The 23,506-nt window shown below is 38.4% G+C and overlaps 1 protein-coding gene across 2 annotated transcripts; it reads right to left on the reverse strand.

The window, feature by feature from the left end:
- Window positions 1-19,509: 19,509 nt before the first annotated feature.
- Window positions 19,510-22,755, reverse strand: LOC104434769 (G-type lectin S-receptor-like serine/threonine-protein kinase At1g61490). Of its 2 annotated transcripts, none has more exons than XM_039306440.1 (7): window positions 21,350-22,755; window positions 21,172-21,279; window positions 20,912-21,066; window positions 20,619-20,829; window positions 20,283-20,520; window positions 20,026-20,176; window positions 19,510-19,943 (listed from the first exon to the last, which is right to left on the reverse strand). In XM_039306440.1, the coding sequence occupies exons 1-7, from the start codon at window positions 22,728-22,730 to the stop codon at window positions 19,638-19,640; spliced, it is 2,550 nt and encodes an 849-aa protein (XP_039162374.1). In that variant the 5' UTR covers window positions 22,731-22,755; the 3' UTR covers window positions 19,510-19,637. The 2 variants fall into 2 exon arrangements, with proteins under 2 accessions (XP_039162374.1, XP_039162373.1); XM_039306439.1 differs by having other exon boundaries at window positions 20,912-21,084.
- Window positions 22,756-23,506: the final 751 nt, after the last annotated feature.

Consider the following 23,506-nt stretch of genomic DNA (forward strand, 5'->3'; position numbering starts at 1 on the left):
GATGTTGGTTGACTTAAGAGGTTGGTAGACAATGTGACATCCTGAAATTCGACCCCGTTTCAATGAAGTGAAATGGGCATTTCGTCGACGTGCCTATGGCACTTTTTTTCTGAGCTAATCACTCACGAGTTAACTAACCTATTGGGTAAAGCCGTTAAGGGATGTATCAGCTGTAAAATCCCTAAAAGCTACCTAAATGGTTGAATTGTGCTAAAATCACGTCCGATCGATTTTTAACCACGAAATTGAACTTGATTTCAAAAATCGAATTTTAAGCGCGTCATAATTCTTATTTTTAGGATATTGTCTCATTTTCCGTCAAATTATTGACGAGTCCGAAATTTCAAGAAAGAAATTATCGGAAGAAAAATTGAAGCTCGAAAGAAATTAGAATGGGAAAGAGAAAAGAAAATCAAATAAGAAAAGTATTGTTATTTATTTTTCTTTTTCTCTCTCTCCCTTCTCTTTTCTTTTCTCTCTTTTCTCTCTCTCTCCCTTCTCTTTTCTTTTCTCTCTTTTCTCTCTCTCTCTCCTCCTCTCCCTTTCCCCTCGTGCGATTTTCCCCCACCGCCTACCTTTTCTCTCTCTCCTCTTTGACTGGTCAATACCTATCCTTTCTCTCTCTCTCTCTCTCTTTCTTTTTCTTCATCTTCCTCCCCGTGCATCCAAAGAAGCGAACCAGAAGAGGAAGCTCGAGCAGAAGCCGCCGTTCGCTGAAGCCGCCGCTTGCCGCCCGTCCCGCCGCCCGCACCCGCGACGCCCACCCGCACACGCCGTGCGCTCCACCCTGCGTCCGTCGCCGTTGCCGTCCCTCCCCCACGCGATCCAACTCTGCTCAGCCCTGTTCGCCTCTGTCCAGCCCCCGTCCGGCCACCTCCGGCCACCGCCCAACTCCGCCGGACCTCCCCGGCGTCCCCCTTGCTCTCCACCGACCTCCCCTCGCTGTTTTGGCCGCCGGATCTGCTCCGGCCAGCCAAGGGCAGAAAACCCACGAGTGGGTTTCCAGCCCCTTTCAGGCTTGTTTTGGGCCGTTTCTGGGCCCCGAACCCGAGCCGTGCTTTGGGAAGTTTTGTTCCTCGCGTCGCCCTCGTTGGATTGATCTGATTTGCACGCGATTTGGTGAGTAATCTCACTAATCTCGGATTAGTTGGCTAATTATGCTTAAGGTTGGTTTAGTTTTAATTAATTATGTTTAGGTTGTTAGATTAGAATAAATTAGCAATTATTAGTCAATTGTGATGCGATTTAGATAAATTGATTGTGCAATTAGCAAGTAGACGTGGTCTACTAATTATTGGAAGTGCCTCGGGATTTTTCCTGACCCTTAGTGGGCTCCAATTAGGCTTTTCGGGCCTAAGTGGAATTTTTAGTATTTAAATATTAATTTTCGGAATTAAATTAAATAATTATTTATTTTCCAAAAATTCAACTGAGATGTCTCGGGACCGGAATATTATGCTGATGACTGTGGTGAAGTCTGTTTATTTAATTGGGCTTTATTTTGAGTTAAATTGAATTTTTAATATTAATTAATTAATTTTCGAAATTAATTAATTAATTAATTATTTTTCGGAAATTAAGATTTTGATGGCCGACGACCAAAATCTTGTTCTGATTGTCGTGGCACAGTCCATTTATTTATTTGAGCTCCACGTTGTATGGAATTGAATAAATTGTGATATTTTAGGGATTTACTCTAAATTGATTGGAATTGATTGAGATTGAATTGTTGATTGGTAAATGGCCAAGTATGTTATTCAGCATTTATAATGCTTTGTTGAGTTGATTTAATTATTTGATTGAGAAATCGTTGGGCATTGGTTGTCGGTATTGAAAGTAGATTGGTAATCACTTGAAAGAGGACATGTGGGCTCGGTGAATTGGAATATCACCTGGAGAATGCACATGAATTCAGTGGTTGAATATGTCACCTTGGCGAAAAGGTCGCCTAAGAGAATGCACGTGGCTCGGAGACTCGGTATGTCCTCCTGGAGAATGCACGTGGCTCGGTGACAGAGTTTGGCATCTAAAAGGGCACGTGGGCTCGGTGAATTGATGCATCACTTTGGTGAGATAGCACCTAAGAGAATGCACATGGGCCCAGGCATCTAAAAGGACACGTGGGCTCGGTGACTTGATGTATCACTTTGGCGAAGAGGTCGCCTTAGAGAATGCACGTGGGCCCAAGGTTCGAGGCACGTGGACTCGGAGACTTGGAATGTCGTCTTGGAGAACGCACGTGGCCTAGCTTTTAGATACTCCTCCGTGGAAAATGAATTGTATGACGTGTAATCGACTGGTTCGATTTATTTGGAATAAATGGGTGTCTATTGTGAATTGTACTGACTTGCAGGTGAAATATGAGGCCAAGGTAAGTCCTCTGCCCTGTGTGTGTTTAGGTAGCCTATAGTATAATGGTTTACTAATCGGGCTTAGTGGGGTAGAACTCGCTAAGACGTAGTCTCATCCTTGTTTGGGGGGGGAAAACATTTCAGGACCCCGATGAGGAGTTGAGGAGGAGAAGTCTATGAAGGATAATTCGAAAATGAGATCTGAGGAGAAGGATTTTTGGAAGAAGAAGATAGTCCCGAGAGGGGCTTGAGTACGGCCTGGATGGATTGAGATCCTATCTTCTTTTGAGATCTCCATTTTGATGTGAATAGTTATGAAGTGATTTGTGTTTTGTATAAAAGTTTGGTTATAAATTTCAGTATGAAAAATATGGCCATGTTTTTCTATCCCATCGTTTTATTGTCTGGGGATTTTAACTGCTTTCGCATGTGCTTAATAAATGAAAGGGTCGGCGATACATAGTCCTGGGATATCGCATTATAAAATTGACCAAGATGAAGGATGTGTGCATGCCCGAGGATCAGGGCGTGACAGACAATGACCTCTTTGATAAGCTGCCGTGGTGGCTTGCTCCAAGAAATCTTTTTCTACCAACTAGGCTCATTCATATAGTTTGTTGTAGCCTTTGAGGTTCCATGGCACTAGTTGGCTCCGAATGTCTGTCTTCAGGCCATCTCGGAATCTTTTCGCTCAATCCATCGGATCTTCGATCAGCCTGGAGGTGTACCTCGACAGCTCGGCAAATTCTGTCTCATATTGATCAACGGTCATATTCTTTTACTGGAGCTGCAAGAATTCTGTCATCTTCTTGTCATGGGCACATTCGGAAAAATATTTTCCATTGAAAGCCTGGACGGAGGCATCCCAAGTTATGGGAGTATCTTCAGGAAATACTCTCCCTTTTGTCGCATCCCACCAATGACTGGCATTACCCTACAACTAGTATATTGCCAATGTCACTTTGTCTTCATTTGAGCACCTCAAGAGTGCGAATATCTTTTCCATTTCTTTAATCCAAGATTTGGCCTCTTTAGGATTTCCTTGTAAATGGCATTCGCCATTCCCCAAACTAAAGGCAGCTTGTGGTAAAGCCTACTTTACCATCGACTTCAAACATTTGCAAGTGCCAAAAAAATTTCCTCCATCCGAAGATCTTGCTCTAAGTTACTACCCAAGCTTACTTGCCTTGTAAGACCTACAATATTATTTTAGTAGCTAACTAATTAGTAACAAATGTTACTTGTACCACACAACCAATCAAAGGCAAACATTTGCATTTGATGTTTTATACTCTCATGGTCTACTTTACTACTCTGACCACTAAGCGCACCTTATCATCCCATGCGTAAACCTGCTTTGATACCAAAGATGCTTTGTGACACCCCATAATGCCACACGCAACATGTGTACTCTCTGATTCTTTCTTTCTTTCTTTCTTTCTTTTAATTCATTTGATAGCAAGCAAAAACACTACAAATACATTACCATACAACATACAAGGAGATCATCACACAAGTTATATACATTATGTTAACCTTATATTTGCAACTCAAAACAGTAATACCAACAACACACAAAATACCAAAAGACTTGGGAAGGGTTAGGATCGCCTAACTTCAATACTATCCTTTTATACCCAAAAGCCTGCTTGTACAACACCAAAGTTAAAGTCTAAAGATTAATGACTTCCCCCATCGATGGCCCATTAGAAATTTAGTCAGCAGGACCATCAAATCCTTTGAGCAGTCCTAACCAATCGCCGTCAAAGATCGCGTATCAAGCTATATACCGATCGACCCACTTAGCAAGTCCCATGTCAACCCAAACCTTGGTTGTACACTTAATATACATAAGAGCCGTATAAGGCAATACCACTTCTTCATAATTATACACAATATGAGTTGGAGCTCCAAAAACTAGCAGTGGTGCAAGAGTAATCCTACACGTTTGAAAAATAAAAGAATGAGCCGATGCCCAGTAAATGAAGTTCCTAAGTCTAAGATAGGAGATCCACCTATTACTCCACCTAGTATCAACAAAAATTGTGAATTCAAGGCGGTACAAAACGACCATGCATTATGAGTGCAAGGATAAATGTACAATTTTTCATATCATGACATACCAATGAGGCAAACATAACATTACATAAGATCAATCACACATATGTAAATAGATATCATATATATATATATACAAGTACCATAATATCTCATCAATTTACTCATATAAACTCATATTCGTATTGGCTAGGACCATCTTGATTCACGAGGCATTTTGACTAAGGAGTCATCGTCACTGCCAACTCGTGGGGAATAGAATTACACATACCCATTTGTCACACCTCAACCTATTAATCACGGGTGTCCTCTACATTATTGATGATTAATACATCACTGTACATCTGCATGAGGATGACCATTTATTAATCTCATACCATGGCTTCACAAGCCATGTCATACCATGACCACATGAGTCATGTCATCATAAAATTTCATGTCATCTCAACCTTGCAGGAAACCGTCTCATATGGTAAAACATTTGGCTAACTCTAGAGTTTTATACATACTTATATAAGGGAATTCGCTCTGTGGCAAATAGGCCGTGACAAATATCTTAATCACGTAAGATCAAAGACGTATATAATTAATCACAACACAATAAGCGTTACAAACATTTCAGTGTCCACAATTACAAGTGACAACACATTACTCCCTTAGCATCCTCATAGCAATCAATCAATTATGTACACTTTGACAAATAAATACTCTTTTTCCTTTCACCAAACCATGATCATTTTGTAGAGAACTTTTACTGGTTTGTATATTCTTGATATCCATTTAGTAATAGACACTACTACTTTGATAATTAAAGTAACTCATAAATTTACATTTTTATAATAAAGCCACCCTCGATTAAGCTCATTTTTTTCCACAAAAATTAAGGGGCATTTTCTATAATTCCAAATTCTTAAATAAAAAAAAACTAGACTATTGCCCTAGTAATATTCTCATTTTGTAAATTTACCCATAATTTTCGATTTTCAACCAACCATGTCATATTAATCAAATTAAAAACTAAATGATATACTTTTTGTTATTTAAGACATACTAACATTTTATTTACACAATAGACACCCCACATATTTTACAAAACTATTAAAACAACCCACTTTTGATTTATTAGTACAACTAGTTCCAATTTTTACATAATCAACACATCATACAAATTAAGCAATTAACTCTAAAAATTATTGTCCCACCTATCAAATAAGGTTTCACAAGCTATGAATAGTCCCCAGAAGTTTAGTTTTTTGCAAATTCGTCCCTCAACTTGATGAAATTATAAATTTGCCCTTAAAGCTTCTAAACTCATTTTTTTGAACCGGTTTGATTTCCCTTAATTAAAATTACTTAGAAACCCACTTATTAACATTAAAAATCATAAAATAACCCTATTAACAGCCCCATTTCAGATCTGGAAATTTCGAATTTACCTCATATTTTGTCAAAGATTTACCAAAACACTCTTTCTTATGCTTAGTTTTACCATTTTCACACTTTTCCCACTTAAGGTGCAACAAAACCATTTGGGTTTTCTTCAAACACCTACTAGGCATGAGGAAGTTCTTTTAATACAACCCAACAATCACCATAGCTCAACAATCAACCATGGCAACTTACTCACATATAGAGTGAAATCTATAGTAAATAAACAAACAATCCATCAACCAAGCTCAAGAGTACTAAGGAGATTATTCTAGCCTAGTCCTTGGGATTTTCACTTACCTTGAGTGGAATCTTCAACAAATAAAGCCTTTACTCACATTGAAATCAAAATAATTATTAAAATTAACAAGTATCATTCTTTAGAAAACAACAAAGCTCATTTGACAAAAATAAAAGGAAATTCATATGTAAGACACTAAATTGAAAGTAAGGGTGTGGACATTGTCTTGAAAGAGAGAGTAAAATAAAACTTGAGCGTGAAGAAGGGGAAAAAAAGATGGAGGCGCACGTTCAAGAAAGTAGGGGAAATAAGGCATTTGTCTCGTCTTCCACAGTTATTCACTATATTTAAAGGTGGCTTGAAGTAACATTTATTAGCCTCAGTTAAAAGTAATAATGCCAATTAACTAGAGTTAAATGTTGACAAAAAAATTACTAGGGTTAAGATTGTGTTGTGCATGAAATCATATGGATAAGTTTAAAGGATTTAATTTAGACATGTGGATAAAAATGTTGTGGAGATGAAGACATTTGTGACAAATAGCATGATTTAATAAAAATATGGAGATATTATGTTAATTTGAATAGATACTTCACATTACAGTAAATAATCAAGGAAATTGGTATTCATTTTAAACATATGTAAATTAGAAAATTATTTTGATACTGTTAGGGAAATCCCTTATGATGTTTTGAAGATGACAAAATAAATCAAATGCTACTAACGCGTTTAATGGTTAAGTAATAAATCATGCAGATGATAGAACATGTAAATGATATTGTCAAAGTTTGAAGAAGGCCAGAAGACTGAACGTAACACATGTCTAAAGTATATTATGAAGATTTCCAGACTTCTGTGTCAAAGTCCGAAGACTACCAGACTTTAGTGTCAAAGTCTGTTCACTCTGACAAATTCCAGATTGAATGTGAATGAAGAACCAAAAAACAAACTCTATGTTGAATAGAGAACCAGAATACAGACTCTATGTTGAATGAAGAACCAGAAGACGGACTTTATGCTGAAGCTGAACTTATTCAGACTGTGTTAAGATCTTAAAGCTAAATTTGTTCAGAAGTAGAATATGTTCAGATCCAAATTGTAAAGTCTATTGCACTCAGACTCAGATTGTACAGTCTATTGCACTCAGACTTTACATCCAGATTCGACAGAACATAACACAAGTCCCAATTATACAATGGCTAGTGATCTGGTTTTGATTCCACATTAAGATTGATTTGATTGACTTAATCTAATTGATTGACAATTGGATTTTAAAGACAATAAATTTCTATACGGAGAAGCTCTACTTAGGGAAACTTAGATTCTATTTGTATGGGCGATCCGAATCAATTTGGGATTCTACCTTTATCATTTAATGACTACCAAATCTTCTAGATACAAATTTGTTCAATGGGTATATTGGAAGATGATTCTCTGAGATACTGTCCAACGGCTAGTTTAGAAGTTGAGGAGTATTTAAGGAGATGAATGACTGATGAGCAAGTAAGAGACGGGGCATAAAATTTATAATTATAAAGTCTAAGCAACTTTCGATCATACACTTGTCTCTTGTGAGTTTAAACGTTTGTGATCGTGAGAGAAATACCAAAATAGTGACTAAGTGAGGTAGTGCGATCTACTAAGTGTTTGCACTCAAAGTTGTAATCTCTTATTGATTGCATAGTGGAATTCAGCCAAGAAGGCCGTTAGCATGGGAGAGTGGACGTAGGCTTGGATTAAACTGAACCACTATAAACCTTGTGTTCTTATTCTCTTCCTTGAATCTCTTTATTTTGTTTGTACTTCTATTTAACTGCTAAAGTTTAATCTCGCTCAAAAATCCGCTGCTTTTCAAACTCAGTTTCAAAAGTCTATTGTTATTCAAACTCAGGTTAAAAGTAAAGGTTTTCACTGCATTTTGCAGAATCTGTTTTTACACCTATTCACCCCCCTTCTAGGTGTTCATACAAGCACTTTCAGATACCACTAAAATTATTAACAAAAGATACAAAACAATAGAGAAACCTTAACTCAGTAAAAATTTAATGTTTGAAAATTATTCGATACGTATTCAGGAGCGTATCAATCCTCGCTGATAGTTACTATACTAATTATATATCCTAAATATCATAAACTATAAGGAAAATTTCGGATGTCATATTATCATTCATTCGGGACTATAAACCCAAAGTGCTTTTGTACGACGAAGAATGAATAATTTATAAATAATCGCCACAAATTTGATCTTTTGGATTGTTTAAAAGAATTATTCAACAAATATGTTTTCGTTAATATCTGTCTAATATCAACGGTGGATCACTTATCTCTCTCTCTCTCTCCCTCTCTCTTCCACAATGGACATCGCTGGAACAGCAAGGAATGGTTGTTCCTGTCAGCAGTGGGACACCAGAACTGGGAGGACGACGCCGTCATTTGCCACCTAGTTTCATTGCGTGCGAATTGCACTCTCCCTGTCTCCTTGTCTCTCCCTTTGTCCCTGTCGTTTCGCTTTGCTTCCCATCTCTCCTGGACCTTGCCTTCCAAGCTCTTGCTCCAGGTACGATTCCTTTGGACTCGCATTGTGCATTCGCGGTTGCCGCTCTTCTCATCGCTTGAGCTGTTGTTTTGTGAGATTGGGTGAGGAAACGGCCGGCTCAAGCCATTTCATTTGCCTGATTCCTGAGGTTGAATTGTGTTCTGCTCGGTTTGTTTGAGGGACGGAAACTGAGCGGAGAGGCAAAGTTTCTTTTCCTTTTAGTTTTTCCCTGTTCTTGCTGGTTTGGAGCTTGATTTTGGAAGATTGAAGCGCATTTTACTTGCCAATGCGGTAATTGTTGCCTGTACAGTACACGGACGGCGCGGGTTGATATTGTAGTGCTCGTGCGAGCAATGTGCTTTTATGGGGAAACTGTTAGGTGATACTGATGTTAGCTAGTAGATCGCGCGCTTTTGGATAACCCAGTTCCATGAGCGTGCCGAATGAAGCTGCTTATTTATGCTTTCTGCACTCTTCTGCATTTTTTCGACGTCAATCACGCACTTTGCTCTTGAGGTCTTATTGTATTCTTGCACATATTCTATGCATTTGGTGTTTAAAACAAAGGATTTGTTTTACTATGCGAAGTACGAAGATTTTTATAACATAGTAGGTGCTTGAGTTTGTTCGAGGTTGTGGTCTCTCTCTCTCTCTCTCTCCCCCAACATGAATAGGAAGGAATCCCATGGTGCACTAATTTTTGCTCTTCCTATATGTTTGAGACAGAATAGTTTATAATGTCGACAAATTAGGTAAAAGAACTTTACTTCGACTAGTGTGAGTATTCTATTGTCGCCATGTTTACTGAAACTTCGAGGGAAGAATTCAGTATGAACATGCTATCTTACATGGATGTGGCATTGCGTGTTATAGTTTGAAATGTTACAAATCCAGAACTTTAGGACCAGCTTCATGGAAGCTCCAGCATTTGACTTTGAAGTTTTCTCACTGAACATCTAGTATGTGGAATGAAGTCCTCATCAACGTCCTAAATGATATCATTACTACCAGCAAGCATTGTCTTGTGCATTCAGCACTTCCTCCACGTCAAGATGGCCATGCTTTCCTAGCTGTGTGAATGAAATGGATTTTTGTTTTCCTTATAATGACTTCTAAAGAATCACATCTTCTCTTTACTTTAACACGAAGGGGCATGTACATTTCACTGGAGTTTGACATTGAGTAATGAAATCGTGTAGGGGGATACTGGGAAGATGTCAGCTATTGACCCAAATTCGGCCATTTATGTGACTGATTCTGCCAAGGACATGAAGGACAAGGTTTGCTGCTGTCATTCTTTCACCAGTTCTTTTTCCATGATCATCACAGAATTTCGATGAATTGTGGCTGGCAGAATAACTGAGGGATTTGGCATCATCCATGTTTCTCAGATATTGCTAATTGTGGTTCTGTCTGAGATTTTAGCAAAGATGTTGCCTAATTTTTGACTTGTGAGCAAATGACGTTTATCAGTATGGGCATGCTTTGTTCTGCACAAACGTCATCAATACCGCTCTCTTTTTCTTTTTTTCATTTAAAAGAAGATAGTATATCATGTAACTTAATAGCTGACGAGAAATTCGATTGCATGATGTACTTGTGCAATCATAAAATTTCCATTCACTGATAATGAATTCATTATTGGTCTAGGCAAATACATTGTTCTATTTGGAGCAAAAAATATCCATATCGTATTGTTTTTGTTGGTTGCATACCTATCTATCGAGGAGGAAGGTGCAATATCCCCTTGGCAGCCATCAATTGCTCGTGTTAACGGCTGCAGATAAACAAATACGCGTTTACTGGTGGGCAAGACACCAAGGAAAAGAAAAGACAGTACGGTGCAAGCCTGGAGGTACTGTTTTTCCCGAATTATTCTAGTTCAGCATTGAATCCCTGAATTTCTGCGTCAAATATCTAGATTTGAAGATAAGCGGAATGATTGACATGATAAATCTCGCTCGCCAGTTGGTGTATTGTTCTTAGCTAAAAATAGCTGGAAATGGCCAGTTGTCCTTCAACCAGAAACTTGGGCTCCGCATGATAACGTTCTTTTTTTTTTTTTTTTTGACAAAGATAACGTTCTTGTTTGTTATTCTTCTTTTTTTGTTCTTTTGTTTCATTGAAACAAAAAAGAATATAAATCCGTTTGACAAAATCAACTAATTCTTATATTTTTGGAATAAAAAAGCAATTGGGAAATAAATTTAAAACAAAAACAAGAAATTAAAAAAAAAAAGTAACTTCTTATTTATGAAAATAATTTCTAAAAATAAGTCATTTTCTTTCTTTTCTTTTTTTCTTCTCTTCTTCTTCCTCGTCACTTGTCACCCCATGCCATCTACCACTAGTTGCCAGATGGTGCCTTTGTCGGTCACCACCGCCCTCGGCTAAAGGATGAGCAAGAAGAACAAGAGAGGTAAAAAGAAAAATCTGAAAAAATTATTAAAAAAATTAAAAGAAATTCTACATTACAAAAAATTTATGGGTTGTACCAAACATATTCATATTATTTATCTATTTCGAGAATAAAAATTTTCTATAGTTATCAAACGCATTCTTTTATTTAAAAATTATTTTAGAGAATAAAAATAGAAAAATATTATTTCTGAAAAGAAATTGTTCCTCGAACAACAATATTACCAAACGCATTCTTAATGGTGTAATGAGAGTTGTTTCTTAACTTCACTATCATCTCTCTTCACGTCTTTCAACATTTCTATCACAGTAAAAATAAGAATAGAGATGCGCCGATGGTTCATTAGGGATTTACTTGTCACAATTGGTGTAGGTAAATACAGATTTGGGTTCTTCTCACGTTCATAGAATGATGCTCCTCTCCTATGCACAAATCCTGAAGTTACTTAAACAATATAAACGATTTTTTTAGAAAATATTATTCGAAATGTTTATTTTTTACATTAAAAATTTTCAGTTGTTCTCCAAAACCAATTTTGTCAATTGTCATTTCATATATTTTGAAGAGCGAAATACATGTTCTGTAAAAACGTGGCTTTTATACATTTATTTAAATCACTCTTAACCAAAAAGCTTATTGCGTCTTATACACATGTTTAAGTATTACTAAATCATGTCATATCAATTCAGTCACAGCGTTTTGCTCTGACATTTGAAGTTTTAACATAAATTTAATGCATGAGGAATCATTCATAAGCTATTACGTGACGATGAATTGGCAAATTTTGCCACAGGGCTATACCGCGAGAATATGCATTTCCCATTTTTCAATGATTAGTATTTCTGCATAATTTATAAATTAAAAAGTAATATCCTTCTTGAATTTCAGTCATTTTCATTTGGTAATCATTAGGTTTCCATCATTTCAATTGGAAATCAATGTACACTCAACAAAAGAAACTGAGCTACTAAGTGATGATGAATCGGCAAATTTGCCAAGATGTTGAGCAATGGGATATAAGATATTTTATTATATACTATCATTCTTTTGGAATTATAAACTCAAAGCGCTGAAAAATGAATGACTCATAAATTATTCATAAATCTTATCTTTTGTATCGTTTAGAAAAATTAGTCGACATATATGCTTTTATTAAAAAGAACAAATCTATGATTTAACAATTTTTCCAGCGATGCAATATGATTTTAGGAAAATAACATTTTTCATGAATCAGATAAGTCCTGTGCTAAAACCTTAATTTCAAAATTTATGGAAGGGAGTTGAACATTTTTTTTTTTTTTTTTTTTTGGTAGTTAAAAGGTTATGGTTCCAAAAAAAAAAAGAAGAAAAAAGGCTGGAGTTTTCGAGTCATTTGAATATATTTCAATATACGTTACAATTTCATTCCTACTTCTTAATATTTCCTTTTCAAAAGCTAGGGAATTGAGCAAGTCGAATATATTAGGAAGTATCTGTCTTAAACAAAGATCGTTTTATCGTTGAAAAAATATCCTCCTATATCCACGGCGGATCCCTCGTCTCTCTCTTCATTCTCTCTTCCACGATGGACATTGCCGGAAGGGCGAGGAATGGTCGTTCCTGTCCTCCGTGGGCCGCCGGAACAGGGAGGACAACGCCGTTATTTGCCACCTGCTGCACCGGAGAACAGCTTTTGCCGCCTCATGGTGGTCGAGATTTCAAAAATATCAGATATTTCCCTCCCTCTCCTCGTCCTCCCTCTGCAATTCCAAACTCTGTTACCTTACCTCTTCACTCTCTCTCTCTCTAAGAAACCTGCAAACTCGTTCCACCCTCTCTCCAAGAAAACCAATGTCTTGTGTTCTCCGTCGTTGATGGGTGAGCGCCGGCGAACGGAAATAGCCAAGATCGCCGACCGGCTGCTCGGTTGGTGACCTAATCCAAAAGGCGCAAGGGCCTCTTCAATAAGGCCTCCCAGCTCTGCCGCCTCGGCGGCACTCGTGCCACGGTCGTTGTCTTCTCCCCCGCCGGCAAGCCCTGCTCTTTCGGCAACCCATCGGCCGATGAGATCATCAGCGACTACCTCTGCCACGGCGACTGCGACGGCGACGTGACGCCGCCGATGGGCCTGACCCAGTGGGCGGACTGGATGTAAACGGAGTGGTACGCTTGCGCAACCGAGGAAGACCTCGAGTCCCTAATCTTGAAGTACGAAGCCGTCCGCGATTGGGCGCGCCATAGATTGAAATCTTTGGAGGAGGCATCGCGAGTCGAGGTCAGCAGGGGTGAATCGTGCATTCTGAGCGTCGAGGAGATTGATGCGGTTTTCGAGAGTTTAGGCCGATGCGTCGAGGAGAACTCGGCCGATGGCGGTGGAAGTCCGGTGGTGGAGTCCATCCCGGCGCTCTCTGATCTCGAGGGTCGCGGATCTAACGCTGCCGGCGGTGGTTGTTTGGGAGCGGCGTCGACCCCACGAGCTCCAATCTTGAGGATCATGGGTTTGATCCCGACGAGTTGCTGAATCTACTGGAGGACGGCGACCTTAAGGATCATGGGTTTGACCCGGATGGGTTTCTGAATCAGTTGGAGGACGACGACATGGACAGCGGCCGCATGGACAGCGGCCGCGAAGGTTCCTTGACTTCGTCGGAGGAATCGGCCGTCCGCTGTGGATACAATCCAGACGACTTCGTGGGCCTTGGAGATCTGGACGTGCTACTGGGAGAGAGAATACGAAGACTCTTTTTCAAACAGCAACTGTACAGTCTCTGTCTCGGAGATCCTCTGAGAAGATACGTGGAGCATAATAGAAAAACTTGCTCTATCCATCTTAACGTGTGCTCTGGATGATTAATTTCTGACATTGTTTTAGCTCAATTGGAAAAGGTCGAGGTTTATGAAACCACGCATTCATCACTGAATGATACGTTTGGCTAAGCACGTTGATTTGCCTTGCTCTCGACCGTTTCTTTATAATATGTATCCTGCCTTGAACTATTATCCTTCCCATCGAAATGACTCCCTGCCTCCACAAGACGGCATTTTTCCTTATGTCCTTGTCGCCAGTGTATAATTCGGCACTTGTCAAAACTAAAAAGTCATGGAAATGCTGAAATAAGTATTTGGAGAACAGCCCCATGACTTATACAAAAAATAAGCATGAGAATTTAGACACTAGCAAAGAGATAAAAGGAAATAATCTATAATTTGCAAACTTGTCGTTGCTGCTCGAAAATCAGGAAGATGGAAATAAAGAGTGTGAGACATCTGTCTCAAAGACATGATTTGTTTCCTCGTAATACTGTTATTGAGCTATACATGGTTATTAATGCTTCTCCATTACTTTGCTTCAACAAATTCTGTTCGTAAGTTATAGCAAACAAATTGTGGACTAAGGACCAACTTCATGCTTGATAATATACAAAAAGTTCATGTTGCTTCAGCTCATGAACCACCTCCTCAGCTCTAGAAAGTGATATTATGTATCTCGATGTGAATTATCATTTGACTCGTGATGGCATTTTCAAGAAACTAGTAAATGACACTTTGCTTCCTTTGTTTAATGACTTGATTCCAGTACCAAATAATCCTTTCAAGGGGAATGATAAGGATAGAAAAAGCGATGATAAGGGATCCAACTCGGGCTCGAGCAGCAAGAGTAGTTTATCAAGGGATGAAAGCGTCACGATGAGAGACAGAAACAGTTGGTTATTGCATTATGGAAGCATTTATTATTCTCACAAGATGAGCGCAAGTTTGTCTAATGGAAGCGTATCTTCTGTTCACAAAGATGAGCAAAGACAGCGGAAAATGTTCCTTGAGCCATAAGAGTAGCAAGAGATCGTTTGACAGAATTGATCTTTCAAGTCCAAAAGGAAGCGGCAGATACAGCAAAACAGGATCACCAGATCAAGCTCTGCTCATTTTGGGGGACGATGACACGAGAGGTTCACGGGATCGGAGCTTCTATCAGCAGCACAGCAGCCACGGCATATCAAGAGGCGATGGCATCATCTCGTGCAGGCGGCACATACTTTATCGGGAGAAATCGTTTCCCAGCTTCAAGCCCCCGTTGATGCCAACAGGCGCAGATATCGACACAAGAAATTTAAACCCGGACGCCTTGAAGCCTTTCCTTGCTTCCGGTGGCAAGGTGACGACAAGCTGCCAGCATCCTCGACCCTCTCCGTCGATCTGGTGGCGGGGTACGGATGGAGAGATACGACGCACAGAAGAAGAAGCGAGCAGACTTCCGCCGGTACAGCGCCGGGGGAGGAACCATGCACGGTTCTTCTCCATCACAGTCAGTCGCGAGCCCTCCCCTTCTGTCCCCATCGCTCCCAGCCCCTTTATTTAAAAAATATATGAATATTTACGCTAACTTTGATTTTGTACTCTTCAATAATCCTGCAACCCATAAATTTAAAAATGAATATTTGAAAAATAAAATAAAATAAAATCCTTTGAACACAATCAGTCCCTCGAAAGGACATATCCCTGCCAGGAAAGCCCAAACAAGCACTACTTCATCTCATTTAAATCTATAAATGCAACAGGTTTTTATGTATATTGATTACCTAATCAACTCATTTACTTATCTTCAAAATAACATTAACTCACAAAACCCGAACTCAAGCTTCACTGGAGAATGACGTTTTTTGGTGGGATTCGGAGGACGAAGGGGAGGGGTTGATTGAGATCGTGTTGGATTTGCACGAAAATGAGAAAAATGATTTGATTGAGATTGACATTTCTATCGTTCTTAATACGAAATTAGCGATTCGCCTTATTTATCGTATTGAACTTTTCGGTGAATTTTTATTTATTTGGATGAGGAAGAGAAATGGGATCTTGTATACATCGACAGTTCGAGGTATAGAAAACTAATTACTATTCAATTTAATGGCAAAAATTGTGACAAAAAAAATTAATGGACATAATTGAAGGGGTAAAAATGACATTTTACTTATTAGTGCATACCGGTGATGAAGACCCGGTTCGCTTTCCTTGCCCGGATCATCGTCTCGCGGGAAAGGGGGCGGGAATGGGGACTTGCGAGGTCCACCCTGCATCTGTTGAGTAGTTTTTTGAATTTTTTTATTTTTTTATTTTAATAGTGTCATTTACTTATTATGTTATTGTCTGCTACTTCTGCTAATCACCCTCTATTTTTCTAGGGTTGTTTTAGATATTGTGTGATTGTAATTATTTCTATAACAGCATTACTAGGTGATAAATTTTAAAGGCTTATAGTGATTTGAAAACAAAAGAATAGCATTTGTGCTTTTTTATATTTTATTTTGTTGGATTATTAATTTTTCTAGCGGCAAAATCACGTTTTTTTTTATACGAGTGTGTCCATTAATGTTAGCATCTCTTTTTATGATTTCGAATGCCTTGATAAAGGAATGAAGTTTGCCATCATCGGCAACAATGCAAAGTTGTTCATTCTTTAAGTCCGTCTTCCTTGCTAATAGTCCTAATACCCTTAATAATTATGTTTGTGCGCATATATGCATTGGTATATAAACATGTCATGTTCCATTAGCTAGTGAAGAGAATATTGACGTGAAAGGGCCGTGACACGTCAAAGGTAGAAGAAAAAAGAACTAGAAAACGTTAAAAGAAAAAAGAGAGAGAGAAGCAAACAATTTTGGTCAGTAATGATTGATTATCCTAGTTTTCAAAATAAAATACCGATTTGGTCATTTTTTTTCATCCCTATTATCTTGTTGCTTCCATGAGTATAAACTTTTGACTAGAGCATATCATCCGATGGCATTTTCTGATAAAATGGTGGTCTTACGATCATAATAGTTATGGTTTAAATTGAATGTTTTGTCATCACTTTAAGAACGTTCAATTCATTTAATGTGAATGATTTTTTTTTTTTTAAAAAATTCCTAACCCTAAAGATGACCATTTATATCACTTAAAAAAATGAATCAATGAAAATTAATTTCATTATCTACCAAAAAGTATAAATATAAATTATTGTCGTTGATGAAATTTTCTTTCATTTATTAATTATTGCAGATGATATAAACAATTATTTTTCAGACCATTGATTATTCGTGAAACAAAGCTTTCATCTATTTAATTTAGTCTCACAATTTTTCGTGGTAAACTCCAAGAAAATGGCAATCACGTTATTACAACAACGAAGGACCTTCTGTGAGGATAGTGTCAATCCTCTTCAATGGCGGGAGGAATATCGTGAGCCATCGGTTTCCAATTCTGCAATCTTTGCGCACCAATCCCTCCTTATTCCTCAAATTCTGTATTAGTGGTCCTTGCAGGTGTCAATGGCGAGAAATATCACAGCACAGCTCGGAAGAATTATACGTTATCGTAACCAAAGTGGTGCTGTTCTCCAAAATCAATTTTGTTGTATGTATTGAGGAGTGCAATACATTTTGCGAGAGCACAACTTTCATCTATTCATTTTAAATCACTCTTAACCGAAAAGTTTACTATGGCCGGTACACTTATTAGAGTAGTACTAAAGCTTGTTAAATCAAGCCAATCTTGGCATTTTGCTCTAATAGTTGAAGTTGTATCAATGCTCTAATAATGAATCAGCAAATGTTGCCATGAGGTTAGATCGTGAGAATATGGATTTCCCTTGTTTCAATGATAAGTATTTCCACAATTTGTAAATTACAAAGTAATATCCTATTTGGGTTTCAATTGTTTCGTTGGAAAAGCGTCACTAGATTTCAATCGTTTCAATTGGAAAGCAATACATACTCAGTGAAAGAAACTGAGCTATTAAATGATGAATCGGCAAATTTGTCATGATGTTGAGCAATGGAATATAAGATATTTTATTATATAATTTCATTCTTTTGTGACTATAAACTCAAAGTGCGTTTTTATAATGAGAAATGAATAATTTATAAAAATATTTTCATAAATTTGATCTTTTATATTGTTTAAAAAATACAAAATATGTGTTACGCCTTAGGATCTTGATATGCAACCCCATAATTTATGGTTCCTTTTTCCTCGGGACACACATAGAACGCTAAACATGTATATGAATAGAACGCTAAACATGTATATGATGGAACAACATACATATATGATTGATGTTGCGATGATAAAGAAGTCTTATGCTGTTTCAAATTAAGGTGATGCATTTTAAAACCATATCGCCAATGATACACGACCAAACCAAAACGAACAATATTAGATAAGATCACCCAAAATGAAAGTTTACTTCCACATGCTAACCCACAACCATTAATATTTGTTTTAGTACTTAGAAAAAATTACGAAAATACTTAGCAAAACGAGGGACAAAAAGAAAAAAGAAAAAAAAGAGATAGAGTGAGGATTAGAAAAAGATGGGTTAATACTATGAAAAATTCCAAATTAATATTACCTATTACAAATTTACACCAAATTAACTTTTTTACCATCAAAGTACATTTTTGACAAATTTACCATAAATTGATACTTATGTGACAAATTTACCCTTTATTAGTTTTCATAAATTTTATTATCAAATTGATGAGTTGGATGACACGAGATAGTTCATTGGTATACCAATTTGAGATTTTACTAGTCACAATTGTACCATTTTTGTGATTTTTTGTGATATTAATTCAATTAATGGAAGATATATTTATCACAAATGTATCGGTTTGAGATTTTTGGCGGTCAAAAAAATTAATTTGTGATAAGTTTATAACAAATGTACTGGTTTAGAGTTTTTTTAATCATTTGGAGTAAATTTATTATAAATTTACCTATTTTGGAGTTTTTGGTAGTCAAAAAATTAATATGAGAATAAATTTAAGATTTTTTCGTGATATTAACAAAAAAAAAAAAAAAAAGAGAGATAATTGTGCAAATCAACTGTCCACTCAATTGGCCACAATTGCAACAATAATATTGCATTTCCTCCATATGGCTATCGCATGTCATAATGAAGGGCATATCGCAGGGCAGAAGAAAGCTGTCGAGACGCTTCAAATCATCTCTCTCGCTGCTCAAAGATGGACGTCGCTGCATCGGAGGCGAAGCTGGTGTCTGTGTCGTACCGGGCCACGAGAACCGCCAGCCCAACCCCATCCTCCTCTGCGTGGCAGAAGTAGGAGGAGGACGACGTGTGTTACCTGCTGGACTGGAGCATGCCGCTTGGGGCCCTCATGGCCGACAACTGTGCCTGCAAGGGCTTCCCATGTGAGGCCACGCGGTTTGACTACGACAGTGGGCAGGTCTCGGAGGCCAAGTCGGTGAAGGATCTGGGCATGGACGATGAGAACGTCATCTACATCCGGGACAATAAGTTTGGTGGCTAGGGTTAGAACGAGTGTAAGGTATGGGTTTTTAGAAGTTAAAAGAAAAAGAATAAAAGAGACCACCGTGCGAAATAAAAGGAAGATAGAGAGAAGAGCGAGACCAGTTCGAGAAAAGGTAAAAAGAGAGAGGAGAAAGAAGAAGAGAGGGGAAGACGAAGATGAGGAAAGTGGAAAAGAGAAGAGGGCTTTCACAAACGCCTTACCAAGCTAATTCGATTTACATAAATTTGAATTAACCAAATTACTAGCGTACACACGCTGCTTCAATTCTATTGCAAAATCTATGTGAGGAAAAACAAATTCAGAATTTCGATCATCATCTTCCTTCGACTACAGAATTTGTCATGGTGTTCACGGAGAAAATACTTTCCCCTTGTGCCTCGTTATCGTGACTTGAATTTCCCCTTTGGAAGGTGAACGTTGGAGGTCTCGGCTGAGGAAGATCTGACTCACTGCTCAGCATCTGAACTACGGATAGCATGTTGGGTCGGTCCGTCATTTGGTCCTGCACACAGAGAAGCCCCACCTGAATGCATCTCATTGCTTCTGATGGCAGACAAGTATTAACTATAGCTTCATCCCTTAGGTCTGGTCCTCTATCTTCGCTCCACAATTGCCATGCCTGTAAGAATAAGAGAACATAGGGAGCAGAAATAGCCGAAGGATTATAGAAGATCACTCGAGCTTGTACTCCTCATACTTACATAGGAAAGAAGATTGAAATGCTGGTCATGGTAGTATAAGCTCGTGTTCTTTTTGCCAGCGATGATCTCAATTAGCAACACCCCAAAGCTATAGATATCGGATTTCTCAGAAAATATCCCTCCCATGATGTACTCAGGAGACATATATCCTCTGCAATTAAATATCATGTTAATCAATCAAGTTATAGAGTTACCTAATTGCGTTGTATAGTTTCTAATTTAATTTATAATTTCAGCAAGAAAGCTTGAATACTAACAGTGTTCCTGCAACTTTGTGAGTATTTAGCAAAACTTGAGTGCCTTCGAAGATCCGTGCCAACCCAAAGTCCGAAATTTTTGGGTTCATTTTCTCATCCAAGAGAATATTGCTTGCCTTCAAATCTCGATGGATAACTCGAAGGTAAGAATCGCGATGCAGATATAGAAGCCCACTTGCGATCCCTTGAATGATGCGGAAACGTGTATCCCAGTTGAATTCTGCTTTCCTTTTTGAATCTAAGCAAGGAAGAAAAGAAAGAATTCGTGACCTTAAATACTAAAAAGATATATGTTTTCCGTCAGCACAAGTATGATTTGAAAAGAGTGAGACCAACCAAACAGAAAGGAATCTAAACTTTTGTTTGACAAGTATTCGTATACTAAAATCTTTTCTTCTCCTTCGACACAGCATCCCATGAGTCTGACCAGATTTCGGTGCTGAAGTTTCGATATTAGAACAATCTCGTTCTCAAACTCCTCCATGCCTTGGCCTGAGCTACTGGAAAGTCTTTTGACAGCTATCTCCTTTCCATCATTCAGCATTCCCTGTTTCCGAACTCGAAGACCCGTCAGACCTTGGATAATGTCACAAAATTCCCTAAACGAACATCTTAGAGAAGGCTTTTACCTTATAAACGGGTCCAAACCCTCCTTGGCCAAGTTTATTTGTTGCATCAAAGTTGTTAGTTGCAAGAAGTAAGCTACTAAAACTGAACAGTGTAAATTCGGATGCGTCCTTTTGCTTCAGCTGATCTTTCCATGCATTTCCAGGAGACATTTCTCCTGTTTTATCAGTTATATCTGGCCAGTCAAGTGCCTTAGGAATTTGACAAAGTTTTTATATTACAATCAATGTGAAATTAAGCATTGGACGTGAGCTGCTGGTACCTCTTTTGCTGGCTCTCCACTTCCAGAGACCGAAAATAGCAGTTCCAACGAACATGATGCCTAGGATGGTACTTATGCTGAAGATAAGTTTTGCTTCTGTTGACATGCCTGACATGAGAAAAGAATTGTAAGATGTGCGATAAATTTTAAACGAAACTCATAGTGAAACTTCTTATACCTGTATTGTCATGCGCGACCCGAATATATACATCTTGCCCAGCTGTTGAAAACTCCTGAAAATCCATGAGATCTTTAGCCCAGACCAAACACCCTATCGTGTGGACATAAGAATAAGCCAAGCAAGAACAATTATTAATGCACCAGCTTTGGCATTTTCCTACATCTCCAGGGTCTGATAAATATTCTGCAGAATCAGGCACTTTCATCTGTTTCATGTGTACAAAGACATCTTTCTTCATCTGCGTTGAAGGCGACCTGCTTGTGTTCTTCTGGCAGTTCAATTCTGTTTCTCTAATGCACCCCCTGGTCCAATTCCTTCTGTTCCATTCTTCTTTCGATCGCGGCATAAACCCTTTTACGCAATGGCAGATAGGAGAGTTTTTTGAGTTGCAGATGCCAAAGGGACCGCAAGTTCCATAAATGTCACAACTGGTGCTCGGTGCTGCCAAATTTTTCAACCAACCATTGGATCCATAATCCCATATCATTTGTGCTAGAATTCCTTCGGGTGAAATGAAGGCATAAGCAAGAAAAGAGTTGTTATCAAAATCAGCAGAGAAATAAGCGGTTCCCTGCTGAGGATCGTTCTGGAGACTGTACCCGGTATGGTATGAGGATTTCATTTCTGGTATGCCGATGAATATCGATTTATCCCATGGTCCACTTCTCCAATAAGAGGTGGAGCCATTCCGAGTGAGAAGTTGCGGCGGAGTCTCTGATGTAAGCGCAGTGGTGAAATTTCCCGATGATGGATCGTTGTTGTTTTTCCAGGAAACTAAAACTCGTCTCTCTCCTGTTCTCTTGTTTAGTCCTATCTTCATGTTTGGTAGAATTGTATCAGTTGGATCATCAAAGCTTGCCCATACTTCAGTAGAATTCCTGTCTTGTAGAACAAACTTTCCACCATCTGAAAGCATTGCTGCTGTATTATTTGACTGGACAGAAACATTGGTGGACCAAACTATGTTCTGCTGTCCATCCACGAGCTTCAAATTCCCATCACTGCCTATCGTTAATTTCGCAGACCGATCTGCGGACGTGAGTGGCGAATCCCTATTGGCCACCCACACGGTTTTAGAAGGCGTCAAGTTCTTGTACCATATGCCAACATACTGGTTTTCCGACCCATTCGGCGTGAAGAAGCCAAGCTCGAAGATTTGGCCTGAGGAGACGAGAGTTTGGTTCTGAAAGAGCGGCTCCGATGTAGTAATATTGTGAACCCCGCCACTGGCTATATGTCTTGCCGGAAGTAGGAAGAAGAAGACCAAGCAAGAGCACCAAGCAATTATGAGTCGCATAATAAGAATGAATGAGCCTGACGAACTCGGCGGCTTCGGTCTAATCTGCAGACAAGAGCACCAAGCAATTGTGAGTCGCATAATAAGAATGAATGAGCCTGACGAACTCGGCGGCTTCGGTCTAATCTACACTTTCTGCAGATCAAGAATAGATGAGCAGGATTTTTTGCTGAGGTGGCTCCATTTTAGCTGGGTCCGCCTTAGGCCCGGTAACATTAATAATAAGAAAAAGAAGTCAAGAAGTCAAAATGTCAACCAACAAGAAAAGAATGTTTGGTGCGGGCGTACCGTTCACGAGAAGAAACTTTGTATGTCCTACTATGCTAACAATCCGTGAAATCTTGGTGTTGTTGCCTTTGTCTTTTCTTTTTTTTTTAATGTTGTATTACTAAAATATAGCTCGTTATTGTTGGGATTAAAATCGATTTTGGTCAATTTAGTTTTGGGGAAGATATCGATCTTGAATTGGTTTAATTCTTGATGAATTGTTGCCCATTTTTCCCTAACACTCCATAACAGTTGTTTTCACTTAACCATATTTTCATTGACAATTCAACTTTGAGATTGTTCCTCGCCAATGTTCAAATTCGACTTAGACTCTCAGTTTACACATGCATCATCCTCCTCCACAAAATTCGAATTTGCTTATCTGGTAACCCGTACAATGGATGAGATCGAAGTGTTGTGTAATAAATTATTTAAGACAGTGCATTTATGTTAGAAGTTAGAACAATTCAAGTGCCTCCAACTATAAGTCAAAACAAATAGTCACTCCATGTTATTTGTAATGTCATTCTTGAAATGTCTAAAATGTAACGTGTTCCTAAACTTTCAATTGCTTGGATAAGTTTTTTTTC

The sequence above is a fragment of the Eucalyptus grandis genome, chromosome 2 (assembly GCF_016545825.1).
Source record: "Eucalyptus grandis isolate ANBG69807.140 chromosome 2, ASM1654582v1, whole genome shotgun sequence".
Taxonomy (NCBI): Eukaryota; Viridiplantae; Streptophyta; class Magnoliopsida; order Myrtales; family Myrtaceae; genus Eucalyptus; species Eucalyptus grandis.

Bases quoted from the DNA above. Each gene is read 5' to 3' on its own strand.
- LOC104434769 (XM_039306439.1), bottom strand. From the start codon at position 22,730: ATGCGACTCACAATTGCTTGGTGCTCTTGTCTGCAGATTAGACCGAAG. The intron at 20,830-20,911 runs GTAAAAGCCTTC...GTTCGGAAACAG, and splicing joins GGTTTGGACCCGTTTATAAG to GGAATGCTGAATGATGGAAA. The intron at 20,521-20,618 runs GTTGGTCTCACT...TTCCTTGCTTAG, and splicing joins TTTAGATTCCTTTCTGTTTG to ATTCAAAAAGGAAAGCAGAA.